Here is a 15,481-nt window from a genome sequence, read left to right on the forward strand (position 1 = left end):
ATCCGCACGCACATCTCTGATTTGCCTCCAAACACGGGATCGCTCCGGATGAGGACGACGACGGTGCCCACGGCCCTCCTTCCGTGAGAAGCGAGTGAAATCGAGAGGTGAAGAGGGCAAGAGGAGACAGGAGGGAGGCGATGAAGTTGGGGGGAAAGTCGCTCCCTCCTCCTTCCTCCTCTTCGTTGCTTTCCGCTTTTCCTGCGTGCAACCAACAGGCACCCATCTCTTCTCGGTGAGACCGTCTTTTCCCTGGGTGACTTTTTCCCCCCCGTGCCATCACGCTCGGAGAAGAAAGCTGCAAAGGATTTCTCCCCCTTCCCTTTCTCCCCTCCACGGTGACTTCCTTGTTAGTTTTTTCCATCTCTCTCTTCTTCTTTTTTTTTAAAAGTCTGTTTGGAAATGGCAAAGGCAGTGACGCCTGGAAAGGGAACAAGTGTGGGAAAAGGCAGAGGAAACCGGAGCTAAATGACAGGATGCAGGAGACTTGAGGAGGTTCCTACACACATCAGAGAAAAAGAGAAGCTTCTCCTGCTCGCCCACCGGAGGGACTCTTGTTGCTGCTGCTGCCGCCGCTGTGCAACTAAGCCAGATTTTCTGATCTTTTCCATTGGCCCTATCAATAGGATTTAAGATCTAAAGAGGAATTGTGTACCATCTTGCAGGATATTGCCTTTTTCTTCTTCTTCATTCCTTCTGAACAGAAAAAGGAAGATGGACTGGGGAGTCCTTCTGCATTACCTAGCCCTCACCTTCACCCTTGGCAGGGCTTTGAAGAGTGGTAAGTCACACAGTGTGGTTTTTCAGGTGTATCCAGGTAACTGCAAGAAGGGCCCAGTATTGAGTTCCTGATCGTTCAAGCAGCAGAATATCAGTCAGCAGGCTTCAGACTGTAAACGAAGAAACTTTTTTTAAAAAAATAGAGAGGAACTTAAAAACCCTGGCTTGTCAATCACAGCTACACTCAAGTCATCACACACTGGCTGAAATCCTGTTGCTTAGCATAGTAAGTTGCAATTAGAGTAGGCCAATTGAAACAGCATGGATTCAATGAGTCAGCTGCCTCCATAAGTTCTACTGATTCGGTGGGCCTACTCTAACTGTAACTCACTGTACTAAGCAACAGGATTTCGCAAGTGTCTTTAATCTCCTCTGTTCCATATTAATATATAATATAGTATAACAAAGATCTTGTGGCTCTCACAAGATCAGGCTAGCCAGTTACTTGAATACTTCTTCCCCTTGGCAATTACACAAGATTCTCTTTTAAAACTGGGTGGATAATGAGTACTTCAAAGACAAAACTTTTTTTTTCCTGAGGGGTGGGGATTGAGCAAGTATATTCAAATCATTTTTGTGACTATATATACCTTCCCCAGTTGTTTCCCCTTGGAAATATATGCATCAAAATAAAAGGGGTTATGCTCACAGAGTGTTTACACTGCCTGTTCAAGGGACCTAAGATGCTATTGACAGAGAGTCCTATTCAGGTATAAAGTGACTGTAGATCTTGGCCTGAAGCAGGACTTGAGAGCACCTTCAAAACAATGAAAACTTTCCACAATTACCACTGCTATGGCATCCATAATATCTTGCTAAATTACACAGGTTTTAAACATGTCTTGTTGTTGGGGTTAATTTACATTTAATGTCCATGTACTGTATAAAAAAAAACATTTTTACAGGTTTTGCCTTCACCAACCAAATCCTGGAAAATGATTATTACTGTAGCTAATTACCAGACATTTACTTTTAGTTTGGCTAGGTTTTCAGTCAAAGCAATTAAAAGTAGGGAAGAAGCCTTCACTTAGAATAATGTATTGTTTTAATCAGAGGCCACAAGTGGAGTATCTTTAGAGGGAGAGATTTAATACAGCTTTATTCTGGAAGTAAATCTTTTTTTCCAGTGTATTTTGAAGAAATTGACTAATTTAGCAGAGAGTAAGTTCATCTTACTTTTGTGATCATCATGGGCTGGGCAGGGGAAGACCCTTTAGGAAAGTATAAATCCTTTAGAATCATACCTGAATTCTAGTTTGGCCTAACCTTTTTGAACAGTGTGACTAACAACCAGGGATTTCAACCTGAAAAGAACAGGATCATACTGTATTTCTTTATTGATTCATGGGCAGTGTTGAATGAATGAAGACACATAAATAAGAACCAGTAAAATGAAGGTATAAAGTGGAATGAGACATAGTCAGTGCCTTTGTGCTGTTATGAGCAATATCCTTCCCTCAAGTGCTGACTTGAGAAGTGCTGTGAAGAAGAAACTATGAAGCTGTCACTGAGACGGAACAGATATAGACACACTATAACAACACTGCGAGAATCAAAACGGTTATTCCCCTCTTTTGCTGCTTAGGAGACCCATTCATGCCACACCTACCTATGTTCAGTACTCATATCTGCTCAATGAATCCATTAACCTTATTGAGAAATACTGGTCAAAAGCAGTTAGAAACTGATTCTCTTAATCAAGTGTGAGAGAGGTTTTACAGAGCTGGGGAGGCTAGCAGCTCCCCATATTATCTTATTATGCTCTCACTTTCCCAGGGGAGTTACGGATTAAAGCGCTGGTAGTGAGATCCGATCTAAACATCTCCTGGAGTCACTCTGTGAAGTGACTTGCAACAGCACTGGTTTGTTTCACTCACTTTACAGATGCCAGGGTCTGCCTTGTTGTTTGCCTAGAACTAGAGTGGGCTTAATGAGGCAGGATGGCTTCCCTGGAGTCTGCTGCACAGGGCCAAGCCATGCAAGATCTGTTTCTGAAACCACATGCAAGGGGCTTACAGGCTGCAGGTTGTGAACTCTTCCGTGCCATATCTTTTGTTCTTGGAAAACAGACCCGCTATGCAAAACTGTCAAGGCACAGATAAATCGTGGCTTACAACAAACTCGGAAACAATAAGTCATTGAACAAAACACACTGTAGTGTGTGCCATCTCATTGTCTTCTAATTTATGGTAAATGTTTTCTGTAATGGCTTTAGTTTATGCATTTTTGATGTGCACTTTTATCTTTCATTTCCATTTGACCTGGTTTTCTTGTAATAAATTTCTGCACACTTACAACTTTGTGCTGAGAAGGAGTAATGTCGTTTTCATTTCACTAGTGATTCTATTAGATTCAGAATGGCAACTTGGATGTGTCATTACTGAGAAAATGTGATACATGCTAGTACCTCCTTTATTAATGTCTGCCTGCCCATCTGCTGTGAGTGGAAAACATTTGAGGAAAGTTTCATTGGCTGAAGCTGTATAATGAGAAAGAAGTAAATAGTAATTAAAAGTGACAGTGCAAATCTGCATAGAACACTGGAACAAATAACTTAGAGGTTGAGTTGCTTTACCTTTCACTTCTCTCCCCCCCCCCCTTATTTCATCAGTCCCTTATAATTAACCATAACATGGACTCATGAGATGAGCAACCAGATCTTTCTTAAGAAATAAGTCCTATCAGCTGGGAAAGCGGGGGGACAGTTTTGTCATTCAAACTAAACTTTTTGTTGGTTTGGTTTGCTTTCTGCTCTGTTGCTCTTTTCTGATCTCCAAGCAGAGTAATGGGGAAGGAAGACTTCCTCAAAGAAGGGAACTGAATCATTGCTGCTTCAACAAATAGACTTTGTTCCTGGGTAGTCTGGACTTGAAGAGCACAGATAACTTCAAATTGCTTAGATTTGGGATCTGATAAGGCCAAAGGAAAAGGCTGCTGTAAGCAAGCAGGAGTCTAGGAAAACAGGCATTTGCTGTCTAATGACACAGAACAGGCTTAGCATCAAAAAGCTAATGATAAGGATCAGACAGCCAACCTCTTTGAGTCACTCCTCATGTACAACTTGTTACTTAATAACATTATAGTTTCCTGTGATAATTGTTTTGCGTTACCCTCAGACACTGTCAGCCTTTATAAGAATGCTATACAGTAACAAACGCTTCTACTTAGACCCAGTTTTTATCTGTCTATGATATAAAAGAAGAGGTAATGACTGCGAGGAACTGATGCCTGTATATTCAGTGTTTTTTACAACAAAAAGGAGGCTTTGGTTTTTTTGGAGGAGGTGTTGTTTGTTTTCTTCTGCTTTTTGGTAAACATGCCTTTTTAAATACGTTTACAAAAATAAGTTGTTTCAAACACTGAACTAAAAAGGCAGAGCCAATGAAAGGTGAACTGTTGAATGATATATCATATACAGATGTTAGAACAATTGAAGTGTGTGAAATAATTTATGTTTGTTTTGTTTTTGTTTTTTTAATTGCAGACAAATGTGGTGAAAATATTAAGATTGTAGAACCTGGATATCTCACCTCTCCTGGGTATCCTAATAGTTATAATCCAAGCCAAAAATGTGAATGGCTGATTCAAGCTCCTCAACCATACCAGCGAATTATGATCAACTTCAACCCTCACTTTGATTTAGAAGACAGAGAATGCAAGTAAGTGAGATTGTTTGTTTGGGGAAACATAGCACCATCTAGTGGACCGATACATCTATAGAGTCATCTTGGGAGGGCGGGAGATTAAAAAAAACAGCTGATGAATGCAAAACTGCAAGTATAAAACAAATCAACACAAGATCATATGTTTGTGGTAAAGATAAGATTAGTTTAGATATAATCTCATGATTTGGCTCTTTTGCTGGAGGCATGGATCCATGAGTAGTTATTTCTGAAACTTTCCCCATAGCTGTTCAAAGACAGAGAGAGGGTGGAATGTCTGTAGGAAGACTGGGGTAGCTGGAGAGAGGAATGAGCATAGGTTCAGTGTTTGCAGTTGTTTAGCTTCCGTGTTTGCAGTTAAATTTCTTTAATCGTAAAAATCATTCAGAAAAGTCAAGTAGAATACAAAGAGCAATTATTTACTGCTCATAAGTTACAGTACAATCTGTCTTGTTTGATGGAACAGACTATACATTCATATGTCATTATAATAGATTTTAAGAGCATAACAAGCGTTTTTGTGGTTTCATTAAGCTAAATTTGTACTGTAAGTAGGAAAAAAAATACTTGTGTAAGATCCAGATGTAAATCTCCAGTCAGAAATTGTATTCTTGAGTTGCTGACTCAGCTCACAGTAAATTCTTTTTCTGTTGTGTGGACTGGAATTTATTATGTAGAAGATGGTATGTAACATGCTTTCTAGTGCTTTTAAGTCTGATTAAAATATTCACAAGCTTAAGTTGTGAAGCCTTGCTAAGGACTCAGTATTTTTATGTGGAATTGATGGTGTAAAGGTAACCTCAGGTGAAACTTAGCCTTTATATCAAAATATGCTATTCCAAAGAGAAGGCTTGAAAACTGTTTTTCTCTCCAAGGCTATAAATTCTGATCTGAATCATAATTTCCAAGGAAAAAAGTTTTCAGGGGATACATTGAGACAACCCAACCAGCTCAAGCTGTGAACTTTTGAACCAAATGCTTGTAATCTGCTGAAGAACCTTATAACTAAGCTAATGATTCCTCCCATTCCCCCACCTTAAAGATGGGAATGAAAGGCAATTATTACTCCAAAGCCAATCAGAAACTCTGTGATGACTTAGAATGCCTGATAAAATTACTTTCTTTCTTCAACTCCAAGAATCTCCTAGCAGCTTGACTAGGTTGTGAGTTATAATTCTAGCAGCTAATGGTGCGTCCAGACAAGGGAAGTTGAAGCAGTGTAGTTCGCACTTAAAAGATTGTTATATTTAGTGCAATCTATTTTATCCCTCACTTCTGTTGACTCTGCTCAGTGTTTTTTCTCCCACAAGACAGGTCCAGATCAGTCTTTGGATCTCTCTAATATGTTGCTATTTCAGTAATGACACGCCCCTTCTTGCCCCCTTCCCCTTCCCTTTCCTGTGGCTGTCATTCAACAGGCCACAGCGACTCTCCTTTTTATGGTTAAAACAAGTGACACAGCGAAACAGCAATGGACTACCTAGTATGGTACACATAATACTGCCAATGCATCTCGTTTATCTAGAATAGTGCTGCATCAATAAGGAAAATATATTTTTTAATAATTAGAATGGGTATAGTAGATGAAAATAGAGGAGGAGGATTCTCTGTTACCCCTTTCACTGTCACAATGCACTAAATACGTTGCAGGGTTGCCACCTCAGATAACACCAGCCGCAGCTCTATTTTGGGTGTGGACTAACCATCATCACAGGTTACAGAATGGGCTAACTGGGAGCCTCTGAATCACAGCAGAAAAGCCTCTAGCCCTACCGCTGTGCCAAAAAGGAGTTGGATAGCTCTAAAAAGGGACCGGATGGATTTTCTCTAAGTCAGCATCCACTGTAAACCAGACAGAACCAAAATAGGTCCTAAGTACAGTATTTCAAGTTCTGCTCAGCTGGAATTTGAGCCAACATAACCCAAGTTCATGTAAAATATTGTTGCTGCTTAATTGCACTGACTTTCTCAAAGAATGATAGTCTGTGCTCTAAATAAAGCTCAAAAGCAAAGTTGGTCAACCTCCATTGGAAGCTACCCAGTCATGTAAATGCTTTGGAACTCTTTTTAGAAGGAGTCTGTCTTTGAGAAACTGTTTGGGTCGTGTACACCTTAGGACATCTTGTCTCCATTTCTGTGTTCTACCAGAATCTCTTGAAAGTATGGAAAATGAAAATGCTTATAAAGATATTCTTGGTGGGTGTTTTCCAACAGGATAAGTGCTTTCTCCTAGACCTTCCAGGTGTTCCTGTATTACAATTCCCAGAAGCCTTCACCACCAGCTTTGTTGGCTGAGGTTTCTGGGAATTGCAGTTCAAGAACACCTGTTGGCTGAGGTTTCTTGGGAACCACTGTACCAGGAGCAGGAAACTGTAGCTTTCTAGATGTTCTTTGACTGCAACTTTTATCACCCCTAGCCAGCATAGCTAATGATAAGGGATAATGGGGGTGGCTGAAAGATCATATGCTGCCATCTCCTTACTCTGAGGGATGTGAAAGTTCTTTTGAAATATCTTTTTGATTAGGAGTTTTGTGCTCAAAAATGTCCTGAAGTTCATTATAGAATGTTTAATGTGTTGTTGTCTTTCATCAATATTTTAAGCTGGTTTGTAACTTTGCTTATTAACATAAATTAGTCGTTATATGATAAAGAAGAAATGAAAAGCAGATCCAGCACTGAAGAGTCAGCATCCTGTCCCTGTAACCCAGGAAACAGGAGAGTTGCCCTTCAGATGTTGTTGAACCATTGTTCCCATAATCCACTGTTATTGTCCATTCTGTTCTGTGTTGATAGATTTTGAAACTGTGAAGGGTCACAGGTTCCCCAATCTTGGTGTAAAAATTCACCCTCTGTAGATTTGCATAGCAAGGACTAAAAGACAGCTCTGAAAATAAGTTGAAAACTTGGTTTGTAAAGTGGATGGTTGGATACATAGTGTATTTCTACTCTTGAAGACCAAGTGATTTAGGGATTGGAAAAAAGAAATATTAAGAAAAATGACCCAGCCTAGCATATCATCTCATAAATTAAGGGTAGGTAGGTAGGTAGGTAGGTAGGTAGGTAGGTAGGTAGGTAGGTAGGTAGGTAGGTAGGTAGGTAGGTAGGTAGGTAGGTAGGTAGGTAGGTAGGTAGGTAGGTAGGTAGGTAGGTAGGAAGGAAGGAAGGAAGGAAGGAAGGAAGGAAGGAAGGAAGGAAGGAAGGAAGGAAGGAAGGAAGGAAGGAAGGAAGGAAGGAAGGAAAAGACTCTATGTTCAGGGACATAGAGTCATTTGCCTTTGTCATTTGCATAGACAAAGGTCTGTAGGTAAGAAAAGTTTCATTATCCTTCTAGATATTTTCAAGCATCTTTGAGTATTTCATTCATGTAGGAGTTCATGGGACTTGTAGTTTTCTTTTAATCTCTTGCCCACAGTCATTTAATTAGGAGACCATCAATCTGAGTAGGAAGTATTTCTGCCAAGGATGCTGGGGAAAGTCCAGAGCCTTTCTAAGTTTCACCATGTCTAAGGAGACTTCCCCAGTGCTGGCTTCTCTGTCTGTTCACCATGTATGCTTGCTTGAAAGGTATATTGGAAGAAAACTGAAGAGGACCTCTTCATGAGTTCATTTGACTTCAAATGGTCTGAACAAAGTTAGTAATCAAATTTTAAAAGAAAAACCAGCGGTGTAGTCATCTTCCGAATCCTATAGCACTTCTGAATTTCTCCAGCATCATAGTTTTAAGCCCTCATGGTTGCAGAGATGTTACAATTGGCTGTTTGAATAGGTTTCTGAATATTATTGTCTCCTGCACTTCAGAAAAGAGACATCAAATTGTTTAATATCAATCTTCAAGTGTTTTCAAGATTCTTGTTCAGAAATATTGCTGTTCACTATCATAACAGTAACATAAATGCAGGATAATGAGCAAGTGGGATATTATGTACTGAATTAAGCATTCAGTAGTTATAGTATAACTACTGAATCAAAATATTCAGAGCTGAAATACTTTGAAACTTTTATGGCATGGCATAGGTATATTATGTATGCCCTTGAGCATAATGTGTTTGTTCCTTTTTATACAGCTTTTGTGTCTTTGTGTCCAAGTCTTTGAATCCCACCCAATTAATGTCTTTTCTTCCCCTACCTAATTGGGCAGTTTTGTTGTCAAACAAAGATGGGATAATTTTATGGACAAAGCCTAGATGGACAGAACATTTTAAATTGGCCTGTTCACCGAATGACTTAAGTGCTTCCTGTGTTATTTCATGCCCTCTTTGAAATCCAGATCTGTTGACTTCCACAGTAAGACCATTAAATCTGAGGGAGATTTGTACCAAACCCTTAGGAGCATATTTGTAGGAAAAGTTTTTACTTCACAGGAAACTTTCAAAGCTCTATAACAGGGGTCCTCAACCTTTTTCACCCTGCAGACCAGCTGGGGAAAGCGGGGCACCCTTCGTGCTTGTGTACATGCGCAAACAGTGGCACGACATTTGTGTGGGGGTGTATGCGCTCATGCACATGCGCAAATGGCAGTGTGGTGTTTGTGCAGGCACTCAGGTGCATGCGCAAACAGTGGTGTGGTGCTTGCACGGGCACGCTGGAGTATGTGCACATGCACAAATCAGGTGTGCAGGGTGAGTGCATGCGGGGGTGGGGTGGGAGGTCTGTCTCTGCGGCCCAGTCTGGCTCGGGTCACAGACTGGCCATGGACCAAGGGTTGGGGACGTCTGCTCTATAAGGTCTCAAGGTTCCTTGCTTTCTTAAGAAATTCATATTCCTTTCACCAGACCTTTTGGTGGAGACTCAGTAGATTAATGTACCAGTCAAACTGTCCTGAGATTTTTAGTGTTAAGCAACCTATGACTCCCTAATTCAAGTCTTTCAGTTTATTATCACAGCTGCATTTGTGGTAAATAAGGTGTGTTTTAGTTACTATTTTAGGGTTATTGTTTTTAAAGTATAGCACTGTAAATGAATATTTATCTACATGCAGAAATAAGTGCTAACAAATTAGTACTTCTGAAGAGAAAATATGTTCCACTAGTACAGATGTATTGGAATGGATTCATGTTTCTTTTATGTTGCTATTTATTTATTTATTTATTTATTTATTTATTTATTTATTTATTTATTTATTTATTTATTTATTTATTTCTGATCCTATCTACAGTCAAAGCAGAGTCAAGTGTAATAATGATCTTACGACACCTTGAACAGTTTACAATAGATCATCATAATCAAAATTTAAACCCATAATCTAATAGATTAAAATCAAGATATAATCAGTGAGCCCTAAAACTTGAGTGACTCATCGTTTTAACTTCATACCATAGTAAAACCACGGTAGGCATCTGTTATGCTTCCATGAATGGCTATATGGACACTAGGTTCAATCTCAGTTTAGTCTTGCTTAGAACAGACTCAAGTAAATCAATGAATCAAGCTGATCATGATTTATTCTTATCACTGATTTGAGTGTGTCATAATCAGGTCTCAGTCAAACTCAGTAAAAGGTGGTGGTGGAAATGGTTGTTTTGAAGGTGTCTGGGAAAGCTCACCACTATAGGCATCCATGGTCCTGTTCCCATGTAGACACACAAGCACAGTGGCGCCCTGGATTAAGGGTATTTTTCTTTTAATCTGGCTTTAACAATAGTCCAGAGTGGTTTTTGTTCCAGAGTGGTTTTTGTAACCATGACTGCTGCTTCATCCTGTCTTGTATCATATAGTTCTTGTAGCTTTTCTTGCCTCTCTAGAAGCTTCCAGTCCATGATATTGCCTCATTCTTTCTTTTCACTCCTTTTCAACCCTGGCAATGTGCAAGCCATGTTGTGCTCCCTTGATTTGCCCCTCCCTTGATTTGCCCTTCACTTACTCCCCCCTCCCTCTAGGACAAACGAATTTGGCTCTCCTTGGGGTAGGAGATCCCACCATTAACCTACTCCTTATCTCAGGGTGGGCAAAGTGTAGAGTTAAGGCCATATACAGCTCCCCCAGCTCATCCCCATTCTGTTTTATTGCTCCAGGTTCCTGTGCTGAAAAGGTTTTCCTTGGGAAAAGGGGAAAATACCATTGTAGCTCTCAGACTCTTCTGAAGCTTCCCAAGCCTCAAAAGAGTCCCAGAAGATGGCGCTTTCACCCCCTCTGGCCCGGCGGGGGGGGAAGGGTGAGCCTCCAAAGGGTTCTAGGGTGTGTTCCAAGACCCTTTAGAGACTCACCCCGCCCCCCCCGGGGGTCAGAGGGGGCGAAATCGCCACCTTCAGGGACTCTTTTGAGGCTTGGGAAGCTTCAGAAGAGTCCCAGAAGGTGGTGATTTTGCCCCCTCTGGCCCTGTGGGGGGGCAGGGTGAGCCTCCAGAGGGTCCTAGTATGTGTTCCAGGACCCTTTAGAGACTCACCTTGCCCCCCCAGGGGTCAGAGGGGGCGAAATCACCACCTTCTGGGACTCTTCTGAAGCTTCCCAAACCTCAAAAGAGTCCCAGAAGGTGGCGATATCGCCCGTGCTGGCCCTGTGGGGGGTGGGGGGAGCATCGCAAGGGTCCTGGATGGCTCACTCGGACCCTTGCGATGCTCCCCCCACCCCCCACCCCACGGGGCCAGTGTGGGCAAAATCACCAGCTTTCAGGACATTTTGTGAGGCTTGAAAGGCTCAGAAAAGGTCCTGGAAGCTGGCGATTTCACCCCTGCTGGCCCCGTGGGGGTGGGGGGAGCCCCACAAGGGTCCTGGAAGGCTCACTCGGACCCTTGGGAGGCTCCTCCCCACGGGTCCAGTGGGGGCGAAATCATCACCTTCGCTCCATAAGACGCACAGACTTCCTCCCCCCCATTTTTTGGGGGGGAGTGCATCTTATGGAGCAAAAAAATATGGTAAGTTACTTTGGTGTACTAACTAACAAAAACACTGGGTAATTCAAACGTTAGTCTAGTAGTAATGAGTAGCACAAGTTCCTTTTAAAAGATAACATTCCAAATTGTCCTCACAGCACATAATCGGTCATACTGTTTTTTAAAATTTCATTTAGCCAAGGCATTTACCAAAGGTCCTTAAACTCTGTTGCTGGCACCATAGTCAAACCAAATCTTAATTTGGGATTCATGGAGAAAAGCATTAAAGGTTTTGAATATGCAATGTTTTATGCCAGTAAAAAAAAGGCTTTAGTTTGGCCGTATTGATGTTAAGTCAGAGGATTTATATCCATTTAGATCAACATAATCACTCCAGCTTAAAAACAAGGAAACATAAAAGAACATAGAGAATAAAAAAATGGTTCAGCGTGTTGTCGACAGTAGATCTACAAGCAGATAAAGTTATTTTCGAAGCCTAAAAATCCTAAGAATGATTTTAAAAACCATACGAATATCAGTCTGTACCTCCAAATAACAGTGGGATAGATCCAAAGTTTGGGGACATTACTGCAAAAGATTAATGTGATCTGTCTAGTGATTATTATGTTTTGTCACAAACATATTAATCAATAATAATACATGTTTGTGAAGAGAGACAATATAGTGAAAAGATGAATGGAGGAGAAGATAAAACATTGGCTTATTATTTGGTTTTTATGTTTGTTGCCTGTCACAAATGTTTTCAGGGTGAGGTCCTTCATATTCTACTGTTTCTTTGCTGTAATGTCCTACTGCGGACATGTAGTCTTGTAAAACTTTATATCTGGATAATAAACAAGAATGCCACTGATACTCAGTGCTTTGAATTTATGGAACTTTTCCGGTTTCCCAGCAATGCAAACTATCAGCATGATAATTTATAATGGTTTGTGACAAATGCTGCTGAGCAAAGAGGTGTGTGGTTACATTCAGATCAGATATCCTCAGCTAGGGAGCAATAAAAATTTCACAGACACTAGGTTAAAAACATTAAGAAAATGAATGTGAAGTTTCAGACAACAAGGCTTTGGAAAGGTGGATGAGGTGGCTAGAGAAAGCCATCGTGGTTTCCTTCCAAGCAAATTATTGACTTTCTTTTCAGAGTTAATAGTGTTTCTTTTACAGAAATTGCAAAGGCACTGTGTTTCAGTTCCTGTCATTACTGAAGTCATTTAACTGGCCATAATATAGATATGCAGAGCAAAATCATCCTTGTTTGACAAATACTGAATGTACAGGTCCTATTGTCACATCAGTTCAAACAAAATTCAGTGAGATTTGGAGACACTATAAGTGTAGAAAGAAGGTCTTGATAGCTAATTGTTCTTGGGATTGGTTTTAAGAGAGATTAGTCACACAGCTAAGATTAGTGCTGTACAACGATTGCTATCAATTACAGTTCTTTAGAGGGTTTTTTAAAGCTACTACAAAATATGTTTGTTTACATAGAACTAGATGGATTAAAAATTAAAAACAGATGCTGCAGCTATAACTGTTAACAGGAAATCCGCTCAGATTCTTTACTGTTGTGCAGAAATAGGGATAGCATAATTCTGTTGTAAACCAGTATGCATAAAAGTCTACAGCTCATAAAGTAATGAGGGCTTTCAGACATCATGGAATCAGCCTTGGATCGGGCCAAAATTGGGCTTCTTAAAGTAGAGTCATGACTGCTTTAGGGTGGGTAGTTGGCCTCTATCCAACATGGTACTGCAGGGGGGGAATGTCTGCTGATGTAACTATATTGATTTTAATGTTGTACTGTATAAGTTGTAACACAAGAGACAGGGTGCCCATGTGGTCTGCACTACTCTATTGGTTGTGCAACAGAAAACTACACTGGATCCCTTCTGTGCACCAGGACTAGAAATTCTTTTCTGCTAGTGCAACAAATCTTGCACCAGGCCAAACGGTTAGGTTGAGGCTCTCCTGTTGCAGAAGAGTTTGGTCAGTGTGTCACTGTTTGAATTATGATGTATGCACCATTTCAAGGCAAGTAAGCTACCTGACCAAACTGGTAAGGACAGATTTGGTCTCAGGTTATCCATGCAGATTTCAGCATATAGCAAATGGTTCCAAGAATTGCTTTAGTATTTTGCCACAACCCAAACTTATTATGAAATTTTACTGTCCTACTCAAACCAATTTTCAGAAAATACTTGTTTGTATAATAGGCAGTTGGGTGGACCATAAGACAAGAAGCTGAACAAGCTTGTATACTTCAGCCGCCATTTATCATCTAAATGTTTCATTTATTTGGAGGTAACAGTCAAAGATAGCATGCTGCTGTATGAACTGAAATGTCAGGCATGAACCTAGAATAAATGGGGCACTGACTGACGATTTCCCCAAATTAAGGATCACAGGCTACTCACAGAATTCACTGGGCTTCAACCAAATGTTTATTAGCCAAGAATTGTGGAAGTTCAGATGCAACTAACCTTACATCGCTGTGTAGAGTATAAAATATTTTAATTCAAGGCAGTGCATTGATTCGGGAAAGGATTCAATCCTTCTCTTCTAAACCTTTACTTAGAATTTTGATACTGATTTTTGTCAGAGATGGACTAACTGAGTTAACCCAAACCAAGGACTGTAGAAGGTCATATGAAGCTAATTTTGCATAGTTCTGTAACTGTGTTAAGTAAACTGAAGAGGAATAACACAGGGAACATTTTAAATTAGAACCTCACTAGCATCAGTAGACCACACATCTACAGATGAAAGATTCACCTGTTCTGATATTTGGGCTTACAGAGATCCCATGAAATCTTAACCCTGTAAGAACCTTGTTCCATATGAACCTGATAGGTTACTAGCACAGAGAGCATGAACATCAGTTAGGCTTGAGTTCTATCACCTGTCATTTTACTAATTAGATCCAGGCTATACATGTAACTCTATTCGGCACATTGTTGGAATCGACCCAGCTTGTCAGGCAAATTGTATTGTGCTGTCTGGTTGCTCTGTCCTTACCATTTATTTACCATGACTCCAATTTATATGTCATACACAAAATGTAATTAATGCCAGTTAACTTTATTTTTAAAAAATGGATCCTGTCAAACAAACCTGATTTCATGGTTTGATGAAATTAAAGCATGGCTGGTGATAGTAACACAGTTGATGTAATACCTTTTGACTTGTCCATCATATATGTTTGTGTACATTTCTGTATATTAATGTTGTTGATGGTTTCAAGATAAATACTGTTTAACTTTTAAAGAATCCTTCCATCTGCTTTTGGTGGTACTTTTTTGCTTATTATTTATTTATTAGAGTACTTTTCTGCTTCACTGTTCCACTAGTAAGTAATGTTCACAGTGGCTTAAAATCATGATAAAACATAATATTTAAAATGTTATTTTTAAAGGTTCTTTCATATATTACCATAACACAAATAGAAGCACGGCTTCATCACGATTGTATTTTATGTTCTTCTATATTGAGGCAACCTATTTCTAGGCTAAACCAGAAAGATACAAAAATGCACTAGCCATTGAAAATGTTATATCTTAATCAAGCAAGATGTTAAAAGTAGTGGGAAGGGAGGTAGATCCCTCTTGTTCTCAAAACTACAGCCATCCTGTCCGAGCACATAGGCTTGCTGGTCAGACAGAGAGCAACTACACAATCTTTAGATTGCTCATATTGGAGTTAATTTTAAATAGCTGCCTTGGGTCCTTTAAGGAGAAAGGCAGGATAAAAATATACTGACTGACTGACTGACTGAATGAATGAATGAATGAATAACAGATTAGGAAAAGAACACCAGTGGAGTCTCAAAGTTAAAACTTTCAAACTTCTAAGTCAAAGTAGTTTCCAACTTTCCTGTTCTCAATAAATCAATGTTCCATTCCAGATGAACTGTGACACTACTTCTTTGCCTACAACACCCACCCATATCTTGAAACAAAATGCAGAACCAAGGTACTTACAATCAGATTTTCCTGCTCCCCTCCTTTCATTCATTAGCTAATAATATATTGCCCTTCATGATGCCAGAAATCTCTGCCTAACAGTAGGGCTGAAATTCTGTTGTTTAGTGTAGTAAGTTGGAAGTAGAGTAGGCCTGTTGAATCAGTGGCCATTTGATGAGTCACCTTCTCTTTCCACCATAAATTCCATTGATTCAATGGGCCTACTCTAGTTGTGACTTACTACTCTAA

At 40.0% G+C, this 15,481-nt stretch overlaps 1 protein-coding gene and 1 long non-coding RNA gene across 5 annotated transcripts in view; both read left to right on the forward strand.

Moving 5' to 3' along the window:
- The first annotated feature begins 391 nt into the window (after positions 1–391).
- Positions 392–15,481, forward strand: part of NRP1 (neuropilin 1) — a 147,237-nt gene continuing 132,147 nt past the window's right edge. For all 4 annotated transcript variants that reach the window (XM_073002950.2, XM_073002952.2, XM_073002954.2 and 1 more), the window contains exons 1-2: positions 392–781; positions 4,265–4,439. In XM_073002950.2, the coding sequence (XP_072859051.2) occupies positions 715–781; positions 4,265–4,439 (242 nt within the window). In that variant the 5' untranslated portion in view covers positions 392–714. The remainder of the gene's footprint in view (positions 782–4,264; positions 4,440–15,481) is intronic.
- Positions 7,367–7,684, forward strand: LOC144583799 (uncharacterized). The gene is made up of 2 exons (XR_013537750.1): positions 7,367–7,475; positions 7,560–7,684. It is a non-coding gene; the product is annotated as an uncharacterized LOC144583799 (long non-coding RNA).

This window comes from Pogona vitticeps, chromosome 6 (genome assembly GCF_051106095.1).
Source record: "Pogona vitticeps strain Pit_001003342236 chromosome 6, PviZW2.1, whole genome shotgun sequence".
NCBI lineage: Eukaryota > Metazoa > Chordata > Lepidosauria > Squamata > Agamidae > Pogona > Pogona vitticeps.